The sequence below is a fragment of the Atractosteus spatula genome, chromosome 2 (assembly GCF_055471065.1).
Source record: "Atractosteus spatula isolate fAtrSpa1 chromosome 2, fAtrSpa1.hap1, whole genome shotgun sequence".
NCBI lineage: Eukaryota > Metazoa > Chordata > Actinopteri > Semionotiformes > Lepisosteidae > Atractosteus > Atractosteus spatula.
In genome coordinates, this window is record NC_142707.1 from 6618113 (window position 1) to 6645954 (window position 27842).

At 40.9% G+C, this 27842-nt stretch overlaps 1 protein-coding gene across 1 annotated transcript; it reads right to left on the reverse strand.

Annotated features, from left to right (window-relative positions):
* Window positions 1-1157: 1157 nt before the first annotated feature.
* Window positions 1158-27308, reverse strand: arid5a (AT-rich interaction domain 5A). The gene is made up of 7 exons (XM_088940690.1): window positions 27089-27308; window positions 21597-21691; window positions 13442-13607; window positions 12165-12217; window positions 6976-7073; window positions 5491-5641; window positions 1158-5108 (listed from the first exon to the last, which is right to left on the reverse strand). Exons 1-7 carry the CDS (start codon window positions 27090-27092, stop codon window positions 3771-3773), a joined length of 1905 nt encoding a protein of 634 aa, XP_088796816.1. The 5' UTR covers window positions 27093-27308; the 3' UTR covers window positions 1158-3770.
* Between the last annotated feature and the right edge of the window lie 534 nt (window positions 27309-27842).

Here is a 27842-nt window from a genome sequence, read left to right on the forward strand (position 1 = left end):
CCATTACCTGTAAAGCGCTTTGAGTGGAGTGTCCAGAAAAGTGCTATATACAGTATGTGTAAGGAATAATGTTTACTCCAGGTCCAGGATTTAACGCATGCTTACCATTGTGCTGGCCGTTAAAACAAATGTTAAAAAGGCTAATCTCCATCTTACCTTAGCAGCACAGACGTCTGATTTATAAAGGAGTTAACTCAGGGCAGAGCAAGATTATGCACTGCATGGTGACCACACTTCTTGTAAAGCACACCAAGGCTAATGGTATCGGACAATCCCTAACACTCCTACTGCAGTCATGACCTCTCTCCTGTGCTTGTCTCCTTGCACTGCCACCCTCTCATTTTTTTCTTCTTGTAACTTACTTCAGTAGATATACCAGTTTACTGATTCCCATCTCCATAGCACCCTATCCTTAGTTTTTGAAATATGTGATTATTCAGCATTCCAATGGCATAGATAAAAATATAGAATTGTATCCTTCCTACAGGATGAAAATCTCTGTTATACTGTTCATAATTACTCAGAAACAGCCTTAATTTGTTTTTTTTTCAAGTAATGAACAATGGATGTCTTTAGTAAAACAAAATGTTTTTATACTTGTATTGTTTTAAAAATACAATGAATCAAAGCAAAAAAAAAATCTAACATTTTGTTCTATTTCATTTGATGACAGAGGATTGCATGGTATATTGACCATGCTGCCACTGATCAATACCCTAGCCATAAAACTGTTTGGGGCTTAAAAGGATAAAAAGGCTTTGCTATATTCAATGGAGACTGGAAGCAGAAACCCATTAATTCCATTTGAGCGATATATGTTATATCGATATATCCTTTCAACATCAAAAATACAAAATCTGTAAAGTATTCCGTCAAAATAATTTAGAAAAAACTTCATTATTGTCATACTGACAACCTAAACTAGAAAAAAAACATTATTGTATTTCTTTCTCATTGTGTAATTCCCGTATACCGGTTATTATACCGAACATTGAACACCTTGTCAACAAGTAACAGAAAGAACACACTTCTGAAAGATAGCACATGTACTTCATTACACTCTGAAGCAGAGGCAGTAAAGCGCTAAGGTTAGAAATTACCATTAGAAGAAAAAGAAGGATAAATATCATTTTCTAATTTTATTGTACAAAAATACATTCTGAAATATTTTTTTATTTTCACACGAGCGCAGGACGAGCTGCTTTTTATCCAAAAGCATCTAAAAAATAACTAGAGCTAAACTTATTCCATGGAATTATGTACAAAAGATTAGATATTATATACAATTTGCCATAGCAAAAATATGTATTGTGACCGGGAAGAAAACCACATACTGTACGCTTAAAACACAAATAAAGGAAGCAGAAGCTCACCTAGACCCGAATCATGATTTTCTGTATATTAAGTTTTAGAATCCAGGACTGTAACACGTCTATGAAAGACAGAGAATTGTACAGTGAAATATTAACATCTGCTCAATGGATGTACACTATCAAATTTCTCATGATCAAGTCGAAGGATAGCAATAATCTTTAAAAATCCAAATTTGTGAGCTGAACTCTACGGCGTGACCGATTGGGAACAGCAACATCACATTCCATGTTTATGAACCCGTCACACTAGATAAAACCATGAACAATTAAATGTCATATGTCAAGTGTCCACAAGGGGGAACACTTGTATTGAGTGATAATTTCACATTCCAGTTTCAAAGTACAGAGTGCCGTGCGTTGCTCAAAATTTCCATTCACAACATTTGTCAAAATAAATGTCTTCCCAAGATTACGCGACAACAACAGCATCTATCTTCAGGTATCGGCGCACAAAAAAACACACACAAAAGTTCACACACAAACAGCAGTCGGTGTCAGCACAAATTTCAGGTCATTTGTGTATAGAAATGTGTTCATTCGCTATACACACAGTGCATTTCCACAAATCAAGTTTCTTCTGAACAAATGTCGGGCAGGAGTTTTTAAGAGTTATGAAGCGTGTTGTACTATTGGAGATCCTTGAGTGAAACAGTTCTGAAAAGACCTCCTTTGTCTACAATCATTTTGCATATAGGATACCATATTTTAAAAAAATAATAATTTGGATGCTTAGCCGGACGCGCTTGATGTGGTTTCAGTCTTGTTATCCTTTGAGCAACGAAGGGAAAAGTTAGCGTTAGTACAGAAACTCACGACTGCTCCAACTGTCCATTGATAAACTGGAAAAGGTGCAGTAATAGAGATCACCTGGAATTCAGAAATTCATTCTGACTCGCTGTCACAATGCGAAAGCGATACTTTCAGCTCTCCCACCGGCCGGGGATCGTTTTAATCCTTCATATCTCTGCACTGTTTATGGTTTGGTAGAGTCTCTAATATTTGAAATATTACGTTTCGTGCCTCGATTTTGATTGATTCAAAATGCTCTATCACATCATCACACAGAGCCCCAGTGGTCAGAAGAGAAGTGGCACATTCATTCGAACCACTTGTGGAGAGGACAAGCAACTAAGCAGATCCTTGGGTCTGACTTAAGAGACTTAAGAGGCTCACAAGAATACAATGTGATTTGACTACTTTTGTCAGCTCAAAAGTCTTGCACACAACATTAAGGGCACCTAAAATCAAGAATTTTCTATGGGCCATTTTATACCACATTTAAAAACATCAGCTGAGTGAAGACTCAATTAGCTGGCAGTATGTACAGTGTTTATCATATGTAAGGCAACATAAAACTTTTACAGTATGCATTACACTGCCCAAAATGAGTTCCAAAACACAAGAGTATTGTAGTGTAACAGAGGAGAGTCTATAGGGAGCGGACAATTAATGAGAAACGACGACTATTCAAAAGCTTGTCTCTTAACTGCATTGAACTTCCAGATAATTAGATACAGACATGTAGCGTGCATCAGGTCACAAGTTAGAGATAGCCAGTGTGTGCAAGACACTCAACAGCAGTGTATGAAGTGTAAGTGAGTCTGCAACTCATACTGCTGTGTGATGAGTCGTCTTTTGCAGTGGAAGTTTTCAGAAGTTTTTCAAATGAAAAAAGGATCCGATGCCAGGATTATCGTGTTAAAGCAAATCCAAATGTATTTGCTATAGAAAGTCATGGGAACTTTTGAAACATCCATAAAGAAATTTAATTTGACTTCATTTTTATGTGACTCCTTATATACGCATAAATTCTGTTTTGTAGAGTACGTAGTTGGTATTTAATATTTTAAGGAGAGAATGGCAGGAGTTACAGTCAGCTGGAGTGTTTTGCGCTTTGACACCAGAACATGACATGACAACAGTCCAGTAGCCGTGACACAGAAGGTGGAGTCCCTGATTATGTGAATACTGTGAAGAAAACAAATGAGGTATTTGGTTTATATTTGCTCTGCTCTCCAAAGGTAACCAGAGAACATTTTTTTTCCCAGAACGTGCGCACTGTAGAAAGTTCACTGAGTTCCCTCGAAACCTTACAGATGTAACCGAGACTTTCTGCCCCCAATTATCCATTTTCTTTACCGTTAACTGCACAAGTGTCCATATAGTGCACTCACGGAAATCATTTCCATCCATGTGTTTGTTAAACAAGTCTTTTTTTTTTTAGCTACGAAGACGATCACTTGTTTCTATGAAAAATGAGGTTGAGTCGACTGCTGTAACTGCAGGGCCAGAGTCAGCGCATGGTTGGAAAGGGGGTTGCAGAAAAGGACCCTGCTTCCTATTGTAGCACCACTGGTTCCAGAATCGGGGTGTGACGTGCTGAAGGAGCACAGGGTGTCACAGTTTAGTGCCAGGATACAGGGGGTGCAATCCTGCAATCGCGTACCCAGCCTGGGGATGCCAGAGCGGGAAAGGGTAGTGCCGCGGCCGGGGTGAGGATTCATACTGGACAGGGTAGGCGCCTGGAGAGAGATGGCGGTACATGGAGTCAGCCTGGGCGTGGGAGCCGGGTAGCGCCAATTGGGCTGGCAGGGAGTGGAGAAAGAATGGGTGTAAAGACAGGCCTTTGAGCTGGTGGGCAGAGGGTGGTCTAGTCCTGTCGTAGGCTGGGAGGAGGTAGGAGAGAGAAAGGCTGGCTTGCGGGTGAACCAGTGAGTGGGTAGGTAGGGGCTTGGGCAGCCCAGGTTTGTTTTTGTCCTTGGGCTCTCCCTGAGGGATAGGGGGAACCATCTGCAGTTTCTTCCCGTAGGCAGTCTCCTCTGGAGCTGGCCTCTTCAGCGCCTGCGGGAGCTTGTAGCTTGGATGGAAGGATTTGGGCTGGACCTTGGTGAAACTTGACATTGGAGGCACCCAGCAGGCTTTGGGACCTGCGGCAATGGAAGTGGAAGAGGACAGGTGCTGTGTTTTGACCGAGGGGTGTCCGTTCTCCTCTTTGCAGCCTGGATTCCACGCCAGGTCCGCCCGCTGGCCTTTGGACCCAGTACTCTCGGTCTGGAGAGGGCTGACCTGGAGGTGCTCCCTGGGGGGCCAGGGATAGCCAGCAGAGTCCTTAATACTAGGATAGCAGCTCAGGGGCTTGCAGACACCATTCACAAAAGGGGTGGAGGCAAATTTTCCAATGAAAGCTGGGGGTGCTTGTCTCTCGGGCTCTGGGGGGGTTCCACAGTCCTCCGGCTGGGACAGACAGTCTTCCGAAGTGGCAGAGCAGGCCGATGGACTGGTGGAGGAGGACGGGGGCTCAGGTGAACCCTCAGAGGAATCCCTGGTTCGGCTGGGAGGCTGGAGTCCTGGGACCTGGGCACAGTGGATGACAGACGGCCGTCCTGTGCTGTCCTCTTCCGGGCTGGAACAGGAGCCAGCGGGGGCAGCTGCCACTCTGGAGGTAAAGTTCAGGTTCCCAGACTCGCTGGCCTGAGCCATCAGCTTCTTCTTCACCAGAGGTGAAATCACCCCGTGGCCTGTGGAATGGAGATTGGAGAGCAGGCTCTTGAAAGGCTGGGACACCGAGCATGGAGCAGCAGGTTGGTCCTTCTGAAGGCACGGCTCCCTGTCTTGCTTTGCACCATCCTGGCTGGGGAGGTCCGGCTTGGGGTTGTCTGATGGTGTGGGCCTGTGTGGAGCATGAAAACAGGTCCCGGCTTCACAATGGCTGCCGTCTTCCCGCTTTTCTTGTAGCTGTGAGAGAAGCCAGACAGCGGGCATTAGTACCTGTACAGCTTGTACTGCTTTCAACAGTGGTTACACAAGCTACTAACCTGTAACTTTCACAGTAGACCTCCTGTGGTTGATCAACAATCTGACTATATAAACTATGTCATGCCTGTTCAATTAACATACCTGCTACAAAAGAGATATCTATGCATTTGTTGCATTGTTAAGCAATTTAGCAAGTTAAGCAAGTTAACCTCAAGTACAAAAGCACACCAGAGAAAATCAACATTTTGCTCTCTGGATATTTTAACCAGCCCAAGGGAAATTCAAGAATTAAAACATTTTGAAAAAGCAGTATTGCAGTCACCAGCTTTACCGTGAGCAGTATCAGGCGGAAAATCCATACCTCGGTGCCACTACCCATCTCTCCCACTTTGTTGGGATTCTTCTTCTTGCTCTTGGCATCCTTGGTTGTCTTATACTGTTTCCGCGGCTTGGCGGGGGGCAGAGGTTTGTCCTCCTCTCCTCTAAGATGCCTCTCGAAAGGCAGCACCAGCCTGTGAGAAAACAGCACATCGTTTACCCATTTAACCAAAAGTGCTTCGGTAACATTCTTAAGAATGGCAAAAGAGGAGGGAAGGAGGAAAATGAGAGCAGAAAACCAGGGCCGGATTTCAGTGTTCGTGGGCCCTTGGCACTTTCACTCCGAAACTAGCAAAAAGAGGGGTAAACGCCAACTGGATTACGTCGATTGACATGATGCACTTTAAACTACTGTAATGCTAAACCACGTGATTGATGGAGCGAGTCGAGCGACCATCACTTCGATACTTCTAGTTTCTAGAACAGCCGCTAGATAGTGTATGATTATTGATTTGGAGCACCTAGAGTCGATTGCAAGCATGTTGTTTCAGCTCGTTTTTCATTAGTCACTAGTGTTTCCCTCCTTCGTAGGCCCTAAAAATTTCGTAGGCCCTAGGCACTGTGCCTACAGTGCCTAATGGGAAATCCAGCCCTGCAGAGAACAGCAAGGAAGAAAACGTAATGGTATAATTTGATAGGAATCAAAGTAGGCAATTGACATCTATACATCAATGGTCAGGCAGTAAGGTTGGTGGAGATGTCTTAATTCCTGGGCACCACCATCTCCAACACTAGACAATGGGGGGTCAACAAATCAGTCAAGAAAGCTCACCAGAGGCTGGTCTTCCAGACAGTCAAAGAACTTTGGAGTGTCACAGCAACCAATGACCCCCTTCTATAGAGCTGTCATGAGAGTGTTTTGACCTTCTCCATCACTGGGTGGTGTGGCAACGCATCTGCCCCAGACAGGAGGCAGCTAGAGAGGGTAGTGTAGATCGCTTCCAAAACTGAAGGACGCCATATTCCCCCGGTGGACTCACTCTAATACTCTTGACTGAAATGCAAAGCTCTCGGCATTCTCGCCGACCCATCTCCCTCTGCCAAACTCCTGTTTACCTTCCTCCCCGCTGGTAGGCCGCTTAGGACCAGCAAGACAAGGACCACTAGGTTCCATAACAGCACCTGCCCAGAAGCTGCGAGGCGTATAAACTCTGCACTTTCATTTTGATATTTTTGCTCGGGGCACTGTTATTCTCTCAGCCATCATTATTATTTATTTTATTACTGGTGTGTGTTTGTAGTATGATATGTGATGATGTGTTGGGTGTATGCTGTCTATTATTAACTCTATGATGTATATTTGCACTGTATGCCTTTTAATTGTACAAGCTCACCAAAACAAACTCCGTGCAACTAGTTGTTATGGCAATAAAGTATTGAACTTCAATTTAGCCAGGTAAGTAAGCAAGCTTGGTGTGCCAGCTAGCCTAGAAGTACTGTATGTAGGATGAGTTGCTGGGAAGCTCACCTCTCATAGTGGCGGCGGGTACAAGTGGCAGCACTGGTGCTGCCTGGGCTACCTCCCAGCTCATCGTACACGTTCTTCCACAGCCGCCGGGCCGTCACCTGGGGGTAAGAAAGCACCCAGGTCAAAATTAACATTGTGAAGGACACTGCACCATCTCAAACATCCGCTGCCCAGAGTCTGGGTAGGCACGTTTACTTCACTACCGGACAACCCAACCGGTACAGACCCTGCTGCAAAAGATCATTACAAAAAAAATAAGGTTTTGGAAAAAATGAAGCCTATAACCATGCAGATGTGAAGCAGCAGAGTTACCTACTCCTGCCCGAAGTCATACCCCTATATTGTATTAGATGTTGTAATTTTATCTTTTATGTCCTTGCAATATTCTGCAGTAGTTGTTTGCACAGCGAACGGCAGGTGAGCTTTCCCTTAAGAGAGTTTTAACTTTATAAACAGGATCCTCAGAATAAAGTACTAGTCTTGCCCAGCCCCCTCTCACCCTCTCCCCCAGTCAGCTGGCCAAGCAGAGCCCAGGCCTCCAGGGGCCTGAGAGGAGACAGAGATGAACATCCAGCACCCCACATTTCTATACTGTCAGCACCTTCTCCAGCCGCACTACAGCTACAATTATTTTTTTCCGCAGAGTCAGGCAACCCAGACACCTGCTATCTGTGTCTTTGCCAGTCCTATTCGAAACTGGAAAGGAACAAGCAAAGGTTCATTTCATGCTGAAAGGTAAAGAAAAGAAGCACTATATTTTGGCTGTGGAGCTTTCTTCAGAAACATAATGTTTATTTTCTTTGCCTTTCTGCATGGAATGAACCCTTACCTGTTCCTTTGTAGCCAGATCATACTGATGAAGCTCCCTACTCGAACGTCTCTAATCAAAATTGGGCCTGTGAGTCTGTCTGTGGCAAAGCATGAGAGACAGTTCCACCCATGTATTCCTTGTTGTTAAAACTACAGCTTAACGTCACTGGGATAGTATTTAGACTACATTTAATACAGCTTCCACAGACTGCAGCTCCAAATATTTTCCACAAACTCTATCCAAAAGAAGTTAGCATCCAGTCATACCAAAATACCCAGTACTTCTTTGGCTTTTCAGATTTACAAAATTATTAAGAATAGGTTTGCTTGATGCCCATGTATTACTGTATTTGGTATAACAGTCCCCAGGAAATAATCTGTAGTAACTATGTAGAAAAGGGCAATGTGGTTTTTTTATACTGCTATTTTTCATTTATCATTCCTTTAATATTTTAATTCAGTCAGAATATGCATGGAGGCCTCCCTTTTAAATCAGGACCACAACATGCGCAGTGGCTATTAAAAGTACTCCCACTTAGAGCCCAAACCTCAAACCAATCAAGAATCTTTGGCAGGAGTTGAAAAATGGTTTTCACCAAAGTTCCCCAACCAACTTAAGGGAGTTTGAGCAATTGTTCAAAGGAGAACGAGCAAACAATTGCAAAGCTGTGGTAGAGACTTATCCGAGAAGACTTCTGTAACTGTAACTTCTGCCAAAGTTTCCTCGACCAAATAATGACTCAAGGGGGGTGTGTGAATACTTTTGCAATCAGTTATTTTCTGTTTTATAATCAATTTAGGAGAATCTGAGATTTTTGGTTTCACCTTAACATCGACAGAGTGTTTTGAGTTAATTATAAAATGTGACAAAGTCCAAGAGGGGTAAATACTTTCGATTGCCACTGTATTTCTGTGTTTCACTTGCAGGGTGATGGCAAGCTGGGTAAACACCAATGGAGATGATAAATATTCACAGGTGAAGGAGTTAGAAATAAAAGAAGAAACTCCAGTATACCATGTTTATCAAATTTTTACAGATGATTGCTTTAAAAAACTGTTTTGGTCACAAGATCTACTGTACAGCAGACGATTCTGTTTACCTACAGATTTTTTTGTGTGTACACCTGCTACAAGTCTGAGTAAGTGTGCAGAAGTTCTAAATGTTTTTTTTAGTGAAAATGTTAGCAATAACCTTTTTTTATCCCTTTAAAGAATCAGGCAATGACACTTATCGTGTAGAAATTTGCCTTTACAATCTCCAGCAGAGTTGTACTGAAGTTTAGTTTCCTATGTATTCTGGTCCACAGAAACTCTTAATATGCATAACATTTCTGACCGAGCACACCTGAATGATGACATTGTTGACCTAATAAGGCCTCTGCTACCAACACTGAGGACTCCTAATGCAGTTTAGGTCCTACAACTAAACCTAAACTGATTTTAAGTGTGTTAGGGTGAGAGGTTGCTTATGGAATGGGGCTGACTGATACTGATTTGTTACATCATCACCCTTGGAAAGTGGGCCATGCTGAATTCTCCCACAGTGGGAGATCCACTCTTGGTGCAGCGGAATTCTCCCCTGTCTAAGGACTGGCATGGGCATCAAGCTGCCCATGAGAGGCTGTGAGGGTATCCTCAGCAGGGCCCACATTAGGGCCATGACTTAGATGACAGAAACTGGCGTCAACCAGTCGCTGAGGCAGCTGCAGAGGAGATGGAGGAGTTCGGACTGGGAGACGTGAGCAAGGAACAGTGGCACTGAGTCTGCAGCAGAAGGTGATGCCAGGAACCACTAGTTTCTCCTTAGTGGGAGGACTGCCAATCATTTGGCATGATGGAATTCTCCACTGACGGGGAGTCAATGCCAGGGAACTGTTACACAGAGTCAAAGGCTATAAGGCAAATCAAGCAATGAACAGGAGTGCCACATGCCTGGATCATTGTGGGTATGGCTTCCAGGCACTCCGAATAAAGCACAAAACTTATACTGGACTCACTGTTCTATTAACTCTCGTTGATTTAGTATCACACTTCTCAATTCTGATGGCCAACATGAAGCAGAACCCTGAGCCCCACCCCACACCTTAACATTCTGTGAGTAATTGCACACACCCAATCGAAAAACCACTGCGCCCACATACAGCACCTGTAAAAAGGCGCATTGAGAAGCACAGGCGGGCTCTATAATGGAAACTTCCTAAAGACACGAGCAAGGCTCAGAAGCAGAACAAAGTCAGCCTTGGCCAGCTTGATCTTCTCTTTCACATCATAACAGGTGTCGCCTGCTCTGCTGTATTCTTAAACCAACGGTCATTGTTCAATAAACCTCAGCCGTGTGCGCACTGCAGATGTACAGTACAGAGACAAACCCCTTTCACGATTCTTTCCACTGAGATAAAAGCGAACGAAGAAACGGCACCCTTGAGTGTCACATCTCTGACGCCATTTCCATCGGTCAGAAATGTCTCTGTGTGCAACTGTTTGGATTCTTACTGAAGTGGATGCATGTCACCTTTGTCACATGGGCAGGTCAGCTTGCCTGTGTACCACATAGTATTGCATGACCTGCTTTAGCTGAATACTTCAAGCATCAACGTTCTGCAGTGCAATGTGAGAACAGGAAAGAAATGTGTTATTTGAATACTGCTATGTAACGGACAGGAGATTTAAGTGAACCTGTTGACTCTCATCCACATTTGCATGTCTTCTGCAAATTTCACTAATGCTTTTCTACGTTTTCAAGTGATTTCTACTGCCACCCTAAAGGTAATGTTGAAAAGACCCTGTTGAAAGACCTTACAGATATGACATTTATGCATCAAATTCTCGTGTGAACCTGTAACATTATCTCAATTTTTCTTCAAAATCGTTAAACACTTCAAATAAGACCACTGCATCGATTCTAGCCTTGAAATCACATATTCCATCAATATGTATGCTTTTAAGAAAGTTTACACCCAGATTAATCTGATCTGCATAAGTATCTGGTGTGGGAGTAATGGAGAGTTCGTGATTTTACTGAAGTCTTTGAAAGGGATGTATGTGGTGATTTTGGTTGTTGTTCAACAACTACAAAAAAAAATCATTCAAACGTTAAAGCTGTGGGAAAGTTAACGTGACCTTTTTAACTTCCAAAGAAGAAGTATTAAACATAGAGTGAGGGGAAAAGAACGAGGTTCAAATTGAAATTTAAAATGTTCTATGAAGCTATTTATGAACATGATCAAACTAATCTACATACACATTAGCGTTCTAATTATACTATATCTATATCAGATGCAAACGATCTCCCACATGCTTGCACATAATTACTGCAAACGACAGCAGAATCCTTGAGTGTGGGCGGAGGGTAATGTTGTGGATTGTTTCAGGAGCGCTGCATACACACATATAGAAACTAGAAACCCTGAAGTGCAGTTTCTCAACAATGAATATTTTAAGTTAACTGGAAACATCGCTGCTTGGAGCAAGCCTCTTCAAAATAATATACACAAACATATCTTCAAAGGTAATTTTAGGTTAAGATAAACACCATTTAAAATAACATTATAAATCCTGTGGGTTCTGCTTAGACTGTAGCCGTCATAAGCGCGCTATTTCCTTCTTGGTTTTTCTGGTCCTCTTGTCATTTATAATCATTCATGTTTGAGCTCATTTCTGAAGGTGGTCCTATGAACTTGAACTATTATTCCACCCACTACTTGTGGAATATGCAGATACAGTATGACAGAAAAGTTACAGAGGGTAATTGGATCTGAAATCTGGAGACTTTTCGTTAATCGACTCACTCTCCAGCCGTGTGCAAGGTTACTATTTCATACTTCGAAATAGGTTCATGTCCTACTGTACGCACTACGTAGCTCACATTGTGTAATTTTATGAATACACTGTATTCTGCAGTAAAACAAAAACATTCGCATCGCAGAAATAAAAATCCTCATGGATTAAACACTGTGAATTATTTCACGAAACGCTACTTAAGGAAGAGTTTCGCAGCCGTAAATAGTTCCCCCTTAAAACGCTCAAGGACTAAATAGCGTGATTTCAGGAAACTCTACTTAAAGAAGAGTTTCATGGCCGTAAATAGTTCCCACTTACAGTACGTACGCGTAAAGAATCCACGAATCCTGTTTTTCAATTAAATCACTCGACTGTTAAATTATGTAAAAGCGGCCTTTATGGTCTTGCCGATTATTCTTAACACTGTTTCATATCAGAAACAAAAACAATGTGAAGTCAAACTAAACAGGTTGAAGAAAAGTAATTAATATTTGGAGGAATAAGATACTGAAGTTTAAAAAATAAAGCAAAGTATGAATTACTTAAATTCTAACAACAGTAAATTTCACTATGTGGATTACAATACAAGTTTTACTTACAGAATCATATCCCCCCAGTTTATTCACAGCCTTGTAGATTTTCCAGAGATTTACTGTGGAAAAGAACACAGATAATTGCAAATTATCACATTGAAATTACAGATATAAGGAGACAGTATGGAATGCACCAACAGAAGTTATAATGAATCTTAATAGAGCCTTATGGTCCAAGTGTATGTTATACACAGCCTTGTAACTAAGGTGCTGAAACTTACATGACCAGTTAAAAGGCAACCATAATGCACTCCAAAATGCTTTATCAGAGCATTCTGTTAGTATTAGATGGAAAATATTCTCTTATTTGGTCACCACTTTATAGAAATGATTGCTGCTGATAGAAATCAGATGCCTTCTAGGGCTTGTAGGAATGTTCTGCACTGACACGCTAAAGGAAATTAACATTGTTGGACTTGAACATAGAAGACTGATCAAAGTATTCATAACCCTCCAGGGCATCAGCAAAGTCAAAGTAGTGGACTTCTTCAGAATGTACGCTGAAACACGAACCAGAGGACGCAAGTGGAAATATATAGGAACGTGCGAACACAAAGGACTCCTTTACCCAAAGGGTTGTGGGATTCTGGAACAGGGACTCAGTCATTTTGCTGGAGCTGATGCCCTGCCATCCTTCAGGAAACAGCTGGATGGGATCCTTGGATCAATTAGCTATCAATACCAAACAAGCTAGATGGGCCATATAGCCTCCTCTCAATAAGCTTTCTGATGTTCTTAAAAAGAGGAGACTGTAAATGTTTCATAACCACCTCTGATCTCATCAGGAGAGAAGTGGTTACAGAAAACAGAATTGAATAAATCATTTAGAGATGATAAAATTGTGCAGAAGGTCAGTTTACATGGAAAAGAGGAGGAACTGAAACTGTTTTTGTATCTTCAAAGCATGTCATTGTATTTTGCCTTGATTCCACCAGCAGCCTGAGCTTATGTGAGAAAGTGCATGTGGCTGCTGTAATTCTGTATTCATCCTAGCCCACAGACTGTCAGTGCTCTATCTCTGCTGAGGGAGCACATGAGATCAGAGGACTCCAACACTTTACTATTTTGTTCAAATTACAGCTGATAAACAGCTAGCAAAACAACATCTGGAATAGCACTTCTTAAGAAACAGCACAGCTGGAGAAAAGCACAGTGGGTAATGTACAGTATGCTGAGCTCTCTCAAATGCATTCTCCCTGAATTGTGCTTGACAGATGCTCTTTTCTGGTGTTGAAGCCGGGATCTGAGGGTAACAGACACTCTCCTCCTTACTCTGGACTTACTCTGCTTGAAGCCCAAGTGTGGTATCCTTTCGATGGGCGTGCTCCTATCCTTCATGAACCTGTACAGATTGCTCAGAAAGTTCTTCTCTTCCACCTCAGATTGGCTAGCTCTGATCCGGTCGTCTCCGCCTTCTGTGGAGTCGGAAATTTCCATCTCACTGGTGTTCTGGAGCAGATGGAAGAAGACAGAGTCTTATTTATTTTTTCTGTCAAAGGTGCATTCTTTGACTTCACATTTCAGTGTTTGCTGGGATTGGAATATTGGAATTGCATCCTCCAATGCAGAAGAAACAGGCTGAACATTCTTTGTCCTTTGTCATCCCACTGTTCACACTGCACACATCCACACTCTTTTTGGCCAAGGAAACTCATTCAGACCTTTCATGTCCACCAAACAGGCTATTTGTTTTTTTTTTTAAAAAACAGTCTTACTTCAGACTTCAGAAAATTAAATTGCAATTCACAGTGCTTTTAAGAAATTATCAATGCCACACGCAACACTGTTCCTAAGGTGGTTTACTCATATCTGTAATGAAACTCTGACTAGATCTGACTGTAAAGTACTGAATTAATCTGAATTGTCTAATAATGCAAGATTCTCAGTCAACAGATCTGTATCAGCTTACCTAAACTGGTAAGAACAGTAAGAACTGGTTTTCTTCACAGCTTCAATCTTCAATATTTGAGTGTCTTTATTAAGTCGTAACTGCCTTGGGAATAACCCTGGGGTATTATTTTTTTCAATGTGCCCTCTATGGAGGGGTATTGATACTGGCACACTGTCATGTACCAGGAACTGGAAAAGATCACAACCTAAAGCTTGTGCCAGGATCCTCCATGCCAAAAACTATTTGGGAAATCACACTGAGTCCTCCACCATTGACTGTTACTGTTTAAGAAACAATGAGGGTGAATTCCAATACAAGCAGGAAATTATACAGTTTCCTCCAATATTATCAGTAGAAAGAATAATAAAACAACTGTGATCGCTCCTGAAATTTGTCATCGAAACCTTTGAAGAAAGTTTCACATCCGAGAAAAATCGGAAAAAAACCTCCTACAGTTCACACTAGCTACTGTTCTCAACCCTTAACACCACTCCCACCCCCCAGCCTCTCTCTGTTCATAGCGATTTCACTTGTTTATTTCGAAATGTTATTTGCATCACTGTAAAAGACATCACCTGAACAGATAAAGAGAAGCAGTGATTGAGTGTCACCATTTAGGTCACCAGATATCTAAATTACACTGAGTTTTCCAGACATTTGTCTTCTTACTTGTCAACAGTCCTCCTACATGTGTTATGTGTGATTCTCTGCCAAGACTGTTATTTGTGATGCTGTGCCACTGTTTTCACATAATTGAGGTTCGATAGGAGATTCTTCAACACTCAATGAAGGCAAGAACTTTAACGGCTCACAGTCCTCTACCAATGGGACCAAAAGACAGCTATTTCCCCTTCCCTGTCCCCAACAACATGCAGGTAGTGGTCGCTGCAGTACAGTTTTTTTTAAGACCATTTAATAATAAAGGAAAAAATAAACTTTACAGAATGCACAATAAATGGTAAAGAGCAAGAACACCAAACAATTGAGATATTAAAGTCAAACGTTTTTACCAACAGTCGGTTTGATTCAATACCTCTTTTTGACTTCCTATAAATAAATACATTATAATATGCTGCAAACCATACATGAGGACTGCAGACTAGCAGATGGACTCCATATCTTACTAAATATAACCTGCTTAGTCTTACATTAAGATGTTTTTTCACTTTTACCACACTAATGTGTCATTCCTTTACAATGAACCTCCCTTTATTCCTTTGGGGGTTACATTTTAAAAACAACCAAATCCAGTAAAGAACTTTAATTGAATAAATGTCTAACATGGTAGATTAATCACTTTTATTATGAGACACATCTGCCATATGATGTCAGAGGGGTACACTTGACTTGAAACTGATTATAAGTAACATGAAGGCAGATTCTAGATGACTGTAGATCTTCATCTGACATTAAATGTATTAGAATGAGCTCAGTATTTCTTAAAAGGGGTCTAATAATAGAATGTGAGAGGCAGAATCTGTGCCTTTTTTATACAATGTGCTTTCAATGTAACCGCCTACAACATAAAAAGAATTCAAGACATTGAATTCAATCAATATCTTTTTATCAAGACTTCACATCAAGCACAAACTGTCTTTTCCAACCCAGAAGATGTCTCGCCCGCCAAATTAAGTTCCATCCTGCATTCAATGAACCTGACTATTGAACATCAAAAAGCTAATGAATCCAGTGACCACATGCAGGAGTCAAAAGGCTTGTGGGTTTATTTTATGTATTGCAAAACTGTTCTCATTAAGAAAAAGAATCAATACCTAGTAGTAATAATGCCATAAGACATCCAACTGAATGGATAAATAAATAAGCCTCCAATATAAAAGACCAACTCCCTTGCTCTCAAGTGGCATATAGATATCTCTCCATGTCAAGTTTGCATTGCCTTTATGAGTTATTTCATTCCATAACCTACTCATATCATTCCATGTCTCCTTAATGATCCTTGTGTTGATGCTTCTGATGAGTTTGCTATTTGCTGCGTACAAAACTCCTATCAGTTTTCAGGAGTTTCTGCTGAACTTGTGAGTTTGGATGGGAAAATAGCAATCTTAGCAGAACAACAGGGAGAGAGAACTGCACAGGTCCACACAGAAAATTAAATCTTTCGGAAATAATAAAATAAGAGGATCTGCATATCACCTGCTTCATTAAATGACTTGACTATAAAGCAAACTCTGTAGATTCTTGGATTCCTATGGAATACTTATTCTTCTGCTTCCATAAGGTGAGTCACCCCGAAAGCAACATACAGTAACCCATTGTAAAGGTTATCAAGATTTATGGTGCAATATTTAAACAGTATTACCACATGAATCTCTTGTAATACATCAGAAAGTAGAACAAATTCCATAATTCTAGCAGGGAGTCATCTTTCAGTCTTCATAAAATTCACATTTTTGTCTTTTACAATGAATCCCAGTCAAATTAATCAATTTTTGTGTCTTCCTATTGTGTTTCTCTGTAACTACTAATACAGTATGTTACTGAGGTACAGTACCTGAACACTTAAATCACTGGTTCAATACTATTACAGATTTATACAATAATACAAGGTAATTAATATATAGTGATAATACAGTTTATACTGTACATGGCTGATCCAATCCTTGCTTCAATATCCATTTTTCTCAGTGATCGACACTATATTTGGAAACAAGTTACTGGACTTCTCTTTACAAGCTTTTCTCACGTTCTTGTATGTTCTTAGAAATATAAATTTAGAAGCTACAGAAAAAGAAACAGATTTGTCCTGTTATCTCTTCTCTACTCAACCCACACCCTAATCACATCAAATGTTTTTTTGTCATAATCCCTAATTTCACCCAATGAAATTAACACCTGTTTTCACCCAATTTCACATCACATCATGAGGAAGTATTGTCAACTTTCTATTTTAACCGAGAGGTCTGTTTGTCCTGGACAATCTTTTAGTTTTCTCTCGTGCTGTGGCGTGAATGACGGAATTGGACAAGTCATTCACCTGTTTCTCTAGTGAAAGCTACAAACACCCAGTGAAGCCTACAGGACCTTCACTCTCCAGGACCAGGGTGGCAGAACCCAAGGATGAAGATTAAACTGATCTTCTTTTGCTAGGAAGGACTTTTATTGCATCTCCAGGCAACAAGCAGCACAGCCTCAAAAATAACTCTCTGCTTGCTGCGTTTTTAAGCCTCTGTTGCATCAGTGAAGACAGAACAAAATGAATTCCCACAGCTGGTCTCCAGTGCTCAGGGTTAGCAGACAGGCTGCAGTGAGAAGGTTTCACAGTGAATCGAGTTCCTTTCCTCAGCAACAGTTACGAGAAGCCTGGCCCCTGGTGAATCATAGTGAAGCTCTCAGCTCGGGCTCGGGATAGCCCTAACTGAGTCACCACGATGCACAGCTGCTCCGCTTCTCTCCTATCTCACCCTCCAACAATCATCTCACACGCTTTTCATTCTCCTCAAACTGATTTTCATCTTGACCACAAACTGCAGTGTGCAGAATTGTCTGCCATTTCCTGCAAACCCATAATAGCCTCTCTCTCTCTCTTACATGTGCTGGAACATTTTTTTCTCCTTTCTGACATGATTATTGAAAGTGTGAATACCTCAAATGATGGTGTAATCCTCTGTTTAGCCTATATAAGAGCAACGAGTAGCAGATTAGCGCAAGACCACAGAAAGATGGGTGATTCAGACCTAATCTGCATCCCAAACCTTGCAGTGTTTTAAGGGGTGTCTCGTTAGATTCGGTTTGCAGTTTACTCACAGCTCAGAGGCGCCGGGAGCCGCGGGAAGTTGAAGAGGTCAAATCGGATTCGTGAAACGGAATCAACAAAAGAATGCTGGGATGCTTAGCTATCCGGGCGGCTCATTTATACTTTTTCGTCCACCCTTGCATTTTCTCACTGCTTCTTCCAATGCGGGGTCGCGGGGGAGCCAGAGCCTATCCCAGCAAGCAATGAGGCGCAAGGCTGGACACACTAGACGGGACGCCAGTCCATCGCAGGGCACATACAAACACACACTCTATCCCACCAGGGCCAGTTTTCCCAGAACCCAGCTAACCTACCAGTATGGTTTTGGACTGTGAGAGGAAACCCATACAAACACAGGAAGAAGATACAAACTCCATGCAGACAGCACCTCAGGTCTGGAATTGGACCAGGGCCAAGGCAACAATGCTACCAACAGCACCATCATGCTGCCCTAGTTTTACTTTATGTTTTAAAGAACAGTTTTTTCAAGAAACGTTTAATGACATCACCAATAGATGATTGGTCATGAGAAAGTACAATTCATTACACAATACACATCACCGAATGGGCATGATCACTGCGAATAATTTGTTCAAGGGATTTTGAGAAAGGTTTTGACCAATTTACTGTAATACTTATGATGTAACCCAATACTGCATCAATGATGCACATTCATACCCAGCTATCACCTTACATGGTATTAAATCAAATAAGATGCAAGAGAAGATAAAAATTCAAAGTTTCTTTCTGTCAGCCTAAGATACATGTTCTTTTTTTACTCTTAAAGTGTTAAAAAACCATTTGGTCTGAGTGAAAAGTTTGTGAACCTATACCCTAGAGTCCTGGGATGCATCTTCACACTTGCTGTTTTGCCTAGAAGCGAATTCTGCTTTTCCTGACTTAAAGTGAAACACTAACAGCTCTCTCCACTCTGACCTTTAAGACAAATATTATACAAATGTGGGGTGGGGGGCTGTGGACAAGGGGCTTGTCAGTGTGGCAGATTCTGAGAATTAAGAATCAGAAAGCAGGAAATGAGCCACGTCGCTGGATGGAACTTGTGCTGACCAAAAATAAACTCTGACTAACCATACAGTCTCATTTCTACAGAGGTCTTCACTTAAGAGGTTCCATCAGTGGAAATAAAAAGGTAGTAAACTGTTATTGCAGCACAGACACTGACCTTCCAGATCAAACGCACTCAAACAGCAATTCACACAGTATTTCTGTTTTAGACCTGTGACATTTTTACTTCGTGCAAGAGGGCCACGTCAAATAAAGGAAGTATGCATTATTTTCCAAAGATAAGCCAACACTGTGCACTAAGGAACTTTTCCCATCTACAGTACATGTGTCAAAATCCAAAATTCCCTGCAATTTTCTTTCTTTTGTGACAATTCTAAAGTTTGCATTTTTTTTTTGCTATTGATTTGATATTGCCTATTGTCAGTCAACATTAGTCAACTCAGCTTACCTCTCCAACACACTTACTAGAATTAAGAGGAAGACTGCAGGCATGCATCCTCTCAAATTTGCATTATCAGGTCATCTGCTTATTCATACCAAGATTCAAATTGCTATCTGGAGAGCTAGGGCATCAGATGGAGATTGTTAAGCAATAACCTTACATGCACACAGAAATATGGTAAGGCAGAGGAATTGATGTTGCAATGTAACTTGAGTTTACACTAACCAACTAAAATCTCTGTGGTAGCTGACCAATAATGATAATGTATACTGTATTTCTATTGCAGGTAGCTTGGAAATTAGCATTACTGTCTCAGATCTCTTAGGTCCTGGGTTCAATTCCAGACTGGGGTACCTTTTTTGTAGCGTTTACAAGTTCTCCCCATGCCTCCAGATACACTGGTTTCCTTCCATCTCTCAAAAACATACTGGTTAGGTTAACTGGTGCTCTCAAGCGTGTATCTGTGTACTGTGTTAGTATCTGGTAATCATTCCAGTATGTAGCCCTGCCCTGCACCCTGTGCTTCCAGTGATAGGCTCGGGGTCTCCAGTATCTTTAAGAAATAAGGGGCTTCCTAATATTTTTTTGCAGTTCTCCACATGCCCAATAGAGTGCCACCATAATCACTGGCTCTTAAAAGATGCTGACAGCTCAAAGGAGGGATCTGTGGCTCTCAGGCTCACTCAACCTTGGGAATTCAATGAAAACATTAAAAAATCATTGCGTAATTCTTCATACCTAAACAAAATCCATAAATAAAAGTCTCACTGAGCCCACATTTAGAATATCTGACAATTCCCGTCTTGGACAGGACGTGATGCTACAATTTGTAGCATCACTTCCTCTGATGCCCAAATTATTATTTTTAACTCAGGCTTTTTATATGTGTGTTACACCATCGTTTGAAAAAAAAAGAATTGTGTTGTGAAACACAACCGGTAAACATCCTATTCTAAATTTCCACGGCAATCGAATTTCGGAAAAGTGTGTGGGAGCTGTTGATGTCAATGGGCTGATAAAGCCGTGGTGCTATGATTGTTTCGCGGCACACTGGGTTTCGATGTTATCACCCGGCCAGCTTTAACCACACAAACCACCAAGTTTTCATCTCACAACCTGGTCCTGGAAATTTGATGCTTTGCTATTTTGCTATTCTTTTTTTTTCTTAGCTTCAATTACCAGAAGCCTCTGAAGCCTGGAACTCCAACTGTTTCTTTTTCTTGTGTTTGTGTGTGTCATTCTGCAGACATCTGCACATTCTCACAGGCTTCTGGTCACACAAAGGGCCATGACAACTGGCAGGGAAACAGCCAAGAGAAACTGGCTCTGTTGCGGTTGGGCTGGTGACGCTTACACTATGTTTCAGTACTTTTCAAAAATTGTGGATTGTTTTCCCAGGAAAAGAAAAAAAATCCAGAGTTCTATGGGTTCCCTGGAATCTAACCCCACAGAAAAGAGGGTCCAAACTGCTGTGGACCCCAAACAATTCCAGTGTTTGGGCTAATTCATGTTCTATGCAGATGATACAACAAGGACATTACACATGTTTAAAAAGGGACCCACAGTTAAAAGACCACCAAGCTTCTAGTATCCAAACAAGAAAAATAGGAAAAGTGTCATCCTCAAAGGCTTTGGACATTTATGATTTAAATCTGAAGGTAGGAGCAAACAATACACAAAAAAGTAGTCACATTCACTATAAGTGAATTTACCATTAATGGTGAGTTGTAAACAGTGACTAAGCTGGAAAGAGTTTCCTCCCTAGATCCTTTTGTACTTCATCAAATGATATTGTTCTAACACACCAAATACAGGAGGACAGTCCTTAGTGCAGTCTCAATATGTATTTGTCAGAAGGAACTGCTATAGTAAAACCAAAGCACCAAATTTAGGAAATTCTGTCAAATGCCAGTAATTGCACTTGATTGCAATCAGATTGGTACACAAATGAGAAATTAGTTCACTAGAAAACATTAAATGAGAACTTTGTGTTCCCTTGAACACAGCCAGAGGATGCTGCCCCTGTCCCATTCATTTCCTGTTCATAATGCTGTAGTTGCAGAATCTATGCCAAATCAGAATAAATCTGAAGTTTCACCTTTGGTCTTTCCAAAGAATCTGCTCTTGGCTCCTGTACATTTCAAAATTAAACCATACCAAACTGATGTCTGAATGCTGAAACGGTAGGTACGGTATACCTGACCATTTGCATTTTTAGTATTAAAAATTGAGCTCTGGATTATAAAACCGTGTACACGTCACACAGGATCAAGGTCAAGGAAAGACTCCAGACGAATGGTGTGGGATAAAGGCCATGTTCCTTACCTGGCTCAGGTTCCTGTCACTTTCCTCAGAACTGTCTGCCTCACTGGAGTCCCTTGGGTCTGGCTTCTTTCTGGGCCGACCTTTGGGCTGTGACACTGCCGCGTAAACACAAGAGCACAAAGCGCACACAAGTGAACAGGAGCAGCCACGATAGTCCGCCATTCAGGCCCAGCAGAGGGCGCTCACCCTGAAGGGCGCTGCAGTCTGTGTTGGTCCTTATGCCCCAGTACAGCGATGGAGACACTACACTGTAAAAAAGACGCCGTCCTTCAGACGACATAAAACTCTCTGTGGTCATTAAAAATCCCAGGGCGTTTCTCGAAAAGAGTAGGGGTGTGAACTCCTAAATTTGTCCCTGGCCTTTACCAATTATGACCTACTAATGATCCCTGTTTATGAATTGGCTTCATTATCCTGTTCTTATCCCCACTGATAGCTGATGTGTGGTGAGCGTACTGGTGCACACATTGGTGGTGGTCCCTATTACCTGTAAAACACCATATAAGTGTATCATCATCATCATCATCTGTCAGCTTTCAATGTCTTCTCTTACTAAGCTACATTTAAATGTCTTTTGCTCTGGCAAAAAAAATTAAACAGGTTAACAATAAGATCGACCTCAAAACTTTCACTTTACACTTTCACTTTCCTGTACAGGGGAAAAAAACACTTTATGGACTAACAGGTTCAGATACAGTAGGTGAATTCCTCTGCATCACCAGATCACAATTGCAAACAAGTACCCGTTTAATCACAACGCAAAGATTTTGCAGAGACTACTCAGTCTGATTGGAGTTCTTATTCACTTAATTGATTCAATTAAGTAACTAAGGTCAGAAGGAGGAATAAAAAACAAAAACAAGCACAGCACTGAAGCACCAGGATTGCTTACCACCAGGAATAAAGCAGCCCACTGAACTAAGAATCTCATGAAGTCAGTTCTTCATGGATTATAGCCAACTGGCATCAACAACATGTCAAGATTTATTTAAAAAATATCAGAAGCAGAGTTTGCATCTCCCCAAGTACTTTGTTCTGCAATACAGAAATAGCACAATCACCCTGGCAAAACAGTGTTCTCAGTGGGCTTTTATAAATCTCTCTCTACGCTTTCAAAAATATGGGGGAATAACACAGATGCCGAAATGAAATTAGAAGTGACCTAAGTGGTGACCACTTGTCTGATAAGGTGCGTAGGACACAAGAGCTAGTAAATGTCTAGGTTCTTAAAAAGAAGGACTAAAGTCACCTTTCATACTGTATGTGCATAGATGTGGTGGAGATCCCCTCCATGCATCATCGCTGAGCAGTCACTGAGTGACGACAACAAATATTCTACAGTTGTCAATTCCAGTCGATTGACAAACCTGTGAGAAATTTATGGAGAGGTTGAAGGGTAATTTCTTCGCCCTTTTGGTTTTATTTTTAGGAAACAGATGCAGTCACACTCATTATGACCTCCTCAGGTAGCGTGAGAACAGGCACTAAACAGGCAGTTTGAACAAGCCGTTCATTCTGATTAAACCCAAGAGCTGAACAAGTTTCTAAGAAATCAGACCCTCCCCACCCCCACCGCATTTACGTCTCTTCCCCCCCCCAAAACAGGAAGCCCTAGATATAAAAACCGCACGGTTACAACACGACCACTTCCTGACTGCGAGCTGAACCACAATAAACGCTGCCCTTTTCTGATATTAACAACGAAAGAGGTACAGTAAATGTGGAATTGAGTGCTGAAAACAGGGACTTAAAAATAAGAATTTTGCTTGTTTACATAAATATGAAATTAGTGCTGGGGGTTGGGGTTAATGAATGAAAATGAAGAGACCTATCCAGTTCTACAGCACAATCTTACAATCTCCTAACTGACTCAAAATTTCTTCTTAAAACCAAAGAAACTGAGCAAGTTTTTAATACATATGGTACAATGGACAATACTGGTGTTTTACAGATAGTCTTATGCTATCTTTAAGTTGATGCAGATCAGAGATTGACATGTACTGTACCACACAGGAGATAAAAGTAAAACTTGAAAAAAAATACTGTATAACCTGAAGATCTGGACATGATCTAATACTCGAATACGCCCCCTGAAAATATCAAGAACAGACAAGCAATTGTTATCGTCTCATCTTTACCGATACTGACTCCACATTACAGTTATCGCTGCTCCTCTTTCTTCACTATCGACAACGGCATCTATCTGCCAGTTAGTTTTGGTTATTTGTTTATCAATTGGCTTGTTTACAAACCTCTCACCTCAGAAACCGCATCTGCCCTGTGACAGTCTTTCCTCCCCCACACTCTGCTGTGCGCACCCTGCTCTCGATATCACCTAATCAACAACAATGAATTCACTTGACAGAATTGCTTCTCTTTCGAGATCACACATTTCCTGTGCAGTGGAAGATTGCTGCTTTCTATATGACTTCTCTTTAGAAGTTATATTTATATTTTAAACTTCCACTGTAGTTCCCTCTCACCCACCAAGAACATCCCGCCAATAAGCATGACCCCTGGCATGATTCAAGTTGAGAATATGGGACAGTGGAAGAGGACCTATTACAAATAAACAGGGAACTTAATAAACCAGGGGAAATCCACTGATCCTGAGCCAGCTACTTTTTCAATTAATTGCATTTATACAGTGTTTTTCATCCCAAAGTACTTCAAACACAGAAGGGCACAAAACACTACATGGTTGACAACTGCCATGCAGTCTGTAATGATCACATAGTCAGGACCTCTGTTTAAAATATCATCCAAAGGATGGGACCTCCCTCCAGCACAGTGCATCCGGTCATACAGGACAACTGGATAGGAAATTCAGGTAAGGGGATGAGCGCCACCTGCTGGTCCACTGAAGTGCTTACAGTTGCATCCTGGGTCTTCTTAGAAGCCTCCCACCCCAGTACTGACCAGGCCCAGCCTTGCTCAGCTGCTGAGATCTAAGGAGACCAGGCTTTAAGGCAACAATGCTGTTATCAAGTTATCATTTCTGTCAATATAGGTAACCAGTTAACAGCACCTACATTTATTACAGTTTTAGTTCACGTTTCTCGTGCTGCGTATGCGGTTCTCCCTCTTCAACATGATTTTGTTTTGCTGCATTTATTAACGTTCACCTCACAAGCCAGCTGTATAAAAACTGCCAAAAAAATGACTACTTGACACCGAAAGAGAGGAAAACGCGCGGGGAGGCATATCAAGGTTGCGCTGGAATCATGTTTTTTACTGATGGGTGGGACTTTTTTTTTTAATACTTGTTGGTTGACTTGTCTTTTGACAGAATGAGAACCGACACCGTTCCATAAACAAAACATAAAAAGACACCAGCCACCTTCTATTTCCTCTATGCAGTTTAATTACCCTTTTCAGTGAGGATAATTATTTTTACACAATGGCATTCAGTTCTAATGTGGTGGTTCTAACAAGGTGAATCTGCTATTTTGCACACAATCATTAATTCTCCCAGACACCCTTTTTAGCCCTATACAGGAAATACAGCTGAGAAGCTGATGTCTAGCAAGGGACGATGAGTTTCATATCGTCCTGGTCATAACACAAAGTTCCAGTGACCTTTGGAAACAAGCACACATTCTCCGAGAGCCCAACATACAGTATTCTTCGAGTGTTTTTTTTTCAAATTAACCTAGGGCAACACTATGCCGTGATGCCCAGGTCCAAACATCACTCTCTGTACAAAACCGTTTCCCATCTGTCTGTAGATGCTGATGGTTCCTTTCCACGTGTCAACTCCAAACAAGGAGTCTGTGTTAAGAGTTTCATTACATCTGCGAGAATCTGGAATTCGCCGAGGTGTATTTACGACAAACGCTCATATAGGAAAATCACCGGGTTCAACGTCACAGAGAGCTCATGCATTAAGAACATAGGGAAATAACTGTCTTAGTCTGAGGGCTAAGGAGTTATTTTAAACATATTAAATATTTTTAATGCACAAAAGAGCAAGCCACTAGAATTTTTTTAAAAGTTCCCTCTTAATCCGATTATGCAATATAGTAGCTTGATCATGGCAACAAACATTTCTAAAGCTCTGTTCTAAAAAAAAAACAAGGATTGGTTCTTCAGGTACAAGTTGCAGCGATTTAGGGAAGAAAAATTTAATGTTTTATTATTTTTTGCATTATTCTTTTTATTATTATTATTATTAATTAGAAAATGTTATTATTGTAATTTAGAACTACAGTAATAGTATTTACAACAATAATACTTATTATAATTGTGTTATGAATGTAACTGCTTATAATTCTGTTATCAATACAAAGCAAATCAACCGACATTCGAAACGATTAAGTGATTTCAAATAATTGTGATTTGATGATTGCGTCGTGTTTCTGGCGCAATGCAATTTTAGCTAAATTTATATTCTCAGCCCTTGGCGGAAAAAAAAACTTGATCATCTCATTTTTTCTTTCTTTTTAACTAGGTCTGTAAACGACTCACCCTTTAAAAGTTCACATGTAACTATGACTAGACAGTTAAAAATAAAACTGATGCAATTCCTCCTTTCAAGCCCAATTTCCTGACGCGAAATCCTTATCTGTTACCTGAGCGTCTCTCTTACCTGAACCCAATACCATTACAATTCAACAGCAGTTCAGCAAAGCGAAGAAAGCTTCCTCCTCTTAATGAGTCCGACAGAACATTAAGCGCCTGAAGTGCTTTAGTTTGACCACTTCCTCTCTTGTACAAACATCAGTTCCACGGTAATTCAGTTTCTGATAAATGGGTCTAACTGCTGCTGTAATCTGTGCCTTATTTAGCAACCAACTACAGTAGTTCGTCAGTCACAATACATTCGCACCTGCCACACACACAAACACTTATTTCACAACGCAGATATGAAACTTTAGCAGAAATTTTGCTGCCGTCATACTTCTAACAAAGTTGGAAAGCATGCATTCAGTGTTACTGGGAATGTCACTGTCGTCAACAAACGCAGCCGCACTTGACAACTCCGAAAGATTTAAACAGAACTAAAATACTTGTCATCGTAAAACCATATACTGACGTGTTCATCGACAATAAAAGTAGTTGTTGCTGTGTGTGTGTTTGTAATCTCTATAGAGCGATATATTCCGCAAGGTCATTGCCTACTGATGCCTAATCAGACGTCAACCCTAAAATCTCTGAAATGCACAGAAACGCTGATGTTGGAAATTCAAGCATCTTTCGATGAGCTTGGATCTTATAAATCTCCTCACTGGGTCTACGGCGAACTGTTTTTCAAGTGTCGCACTTTAAGTAACAGAAACAACAGGACAACAGTTTAAAAAAAAGAGTAACAAATCAAGGAAATCGCTCATCAAGGAAGATGCGGCAACACGTAGCAATAAAAAATAGCAATGAAAACACCGTGGCATGACTCACTGTCGGAGTTTTACAACCAGAGCACTAAAACAACTACAACAGTACAGTTCTAAAATACTTCCTTCATACAAATTACTCACAGGACAGAACGTACGTACCCATTTCAAGCAAAAGTTTCTATAAAGGTTATTATTAATTCTGTCGCCAATTTGTTTTATCATCTATTCTCTTCCATAGCGTCCAGTCCCCCGGTTACTCCACACAAGCGCTTTACGACTAATGCACATACACGAACTGTCCATTTCCAAATAACACAGTGCAATTTCATAGAGGCTGGTGCGCGTTATGCTTCAGATATCCCCTGCCCCTTTTGTTCGCAAGGTGTAATGGGAGTTGTAGTTTAAAAAGGGCAGTTACTTTTCCGAACGTTCCCCGGTATTGCCAATCAGATCAAATGGATTTTAAAAACGGGTTCTCGTATTCCACATCTGAAGCATCATCTTTGTAAAGCAATTTTGTCAATGTAACACAATACGCTTTGTGCTTGCACTGCGTTATTCAAAAGCTGAAATAAGCTGTTTTTATCAAAGGAAGGAAACGGCTAATCACAAAATCTCCTCCCCCAATCCCACCTATGTGAAGTCCACGTTATTTTTGCAGGAGGTTCACATTTAAGTGAGCTTTTCTACATTTATGTATAAAAGATCAAAGTACCATCCGCTCAGTTAAATAAAGTAATGCACTCTATAAACACGAGTACGAGTGTTCCTTAATTATTTCATTCATATGCTATGTAAATATTTCTCTTAAAATTGAAAAGCAGAAAAAACGTTAAAGGTAATAATCAAATATCAGCAATACAATGTATCTGTTTTCTTAAAATAATCTCAATATTATCTTCATTATAATACT

Bases quoted from the DNA above. Each gene is read 5' to 3' on its own strand.
- arid5a (XM_088940690.1), bottom strand. The intron at 12,218-13,441 runs GTAAGTCCAGAG...TCTTTTCCACAG, and splicing joins ACACTTGGGCTTCAAGCAGA to TAAATCTCTGGAAAATCTAC. The intron at 7,074-12,164 runs GTAAGTAAAACT...TCTTACCCCCAG, and splicing joins AACTGGGGGGATATGATTCT to GTGACGGCCCGGCGGCTGTG.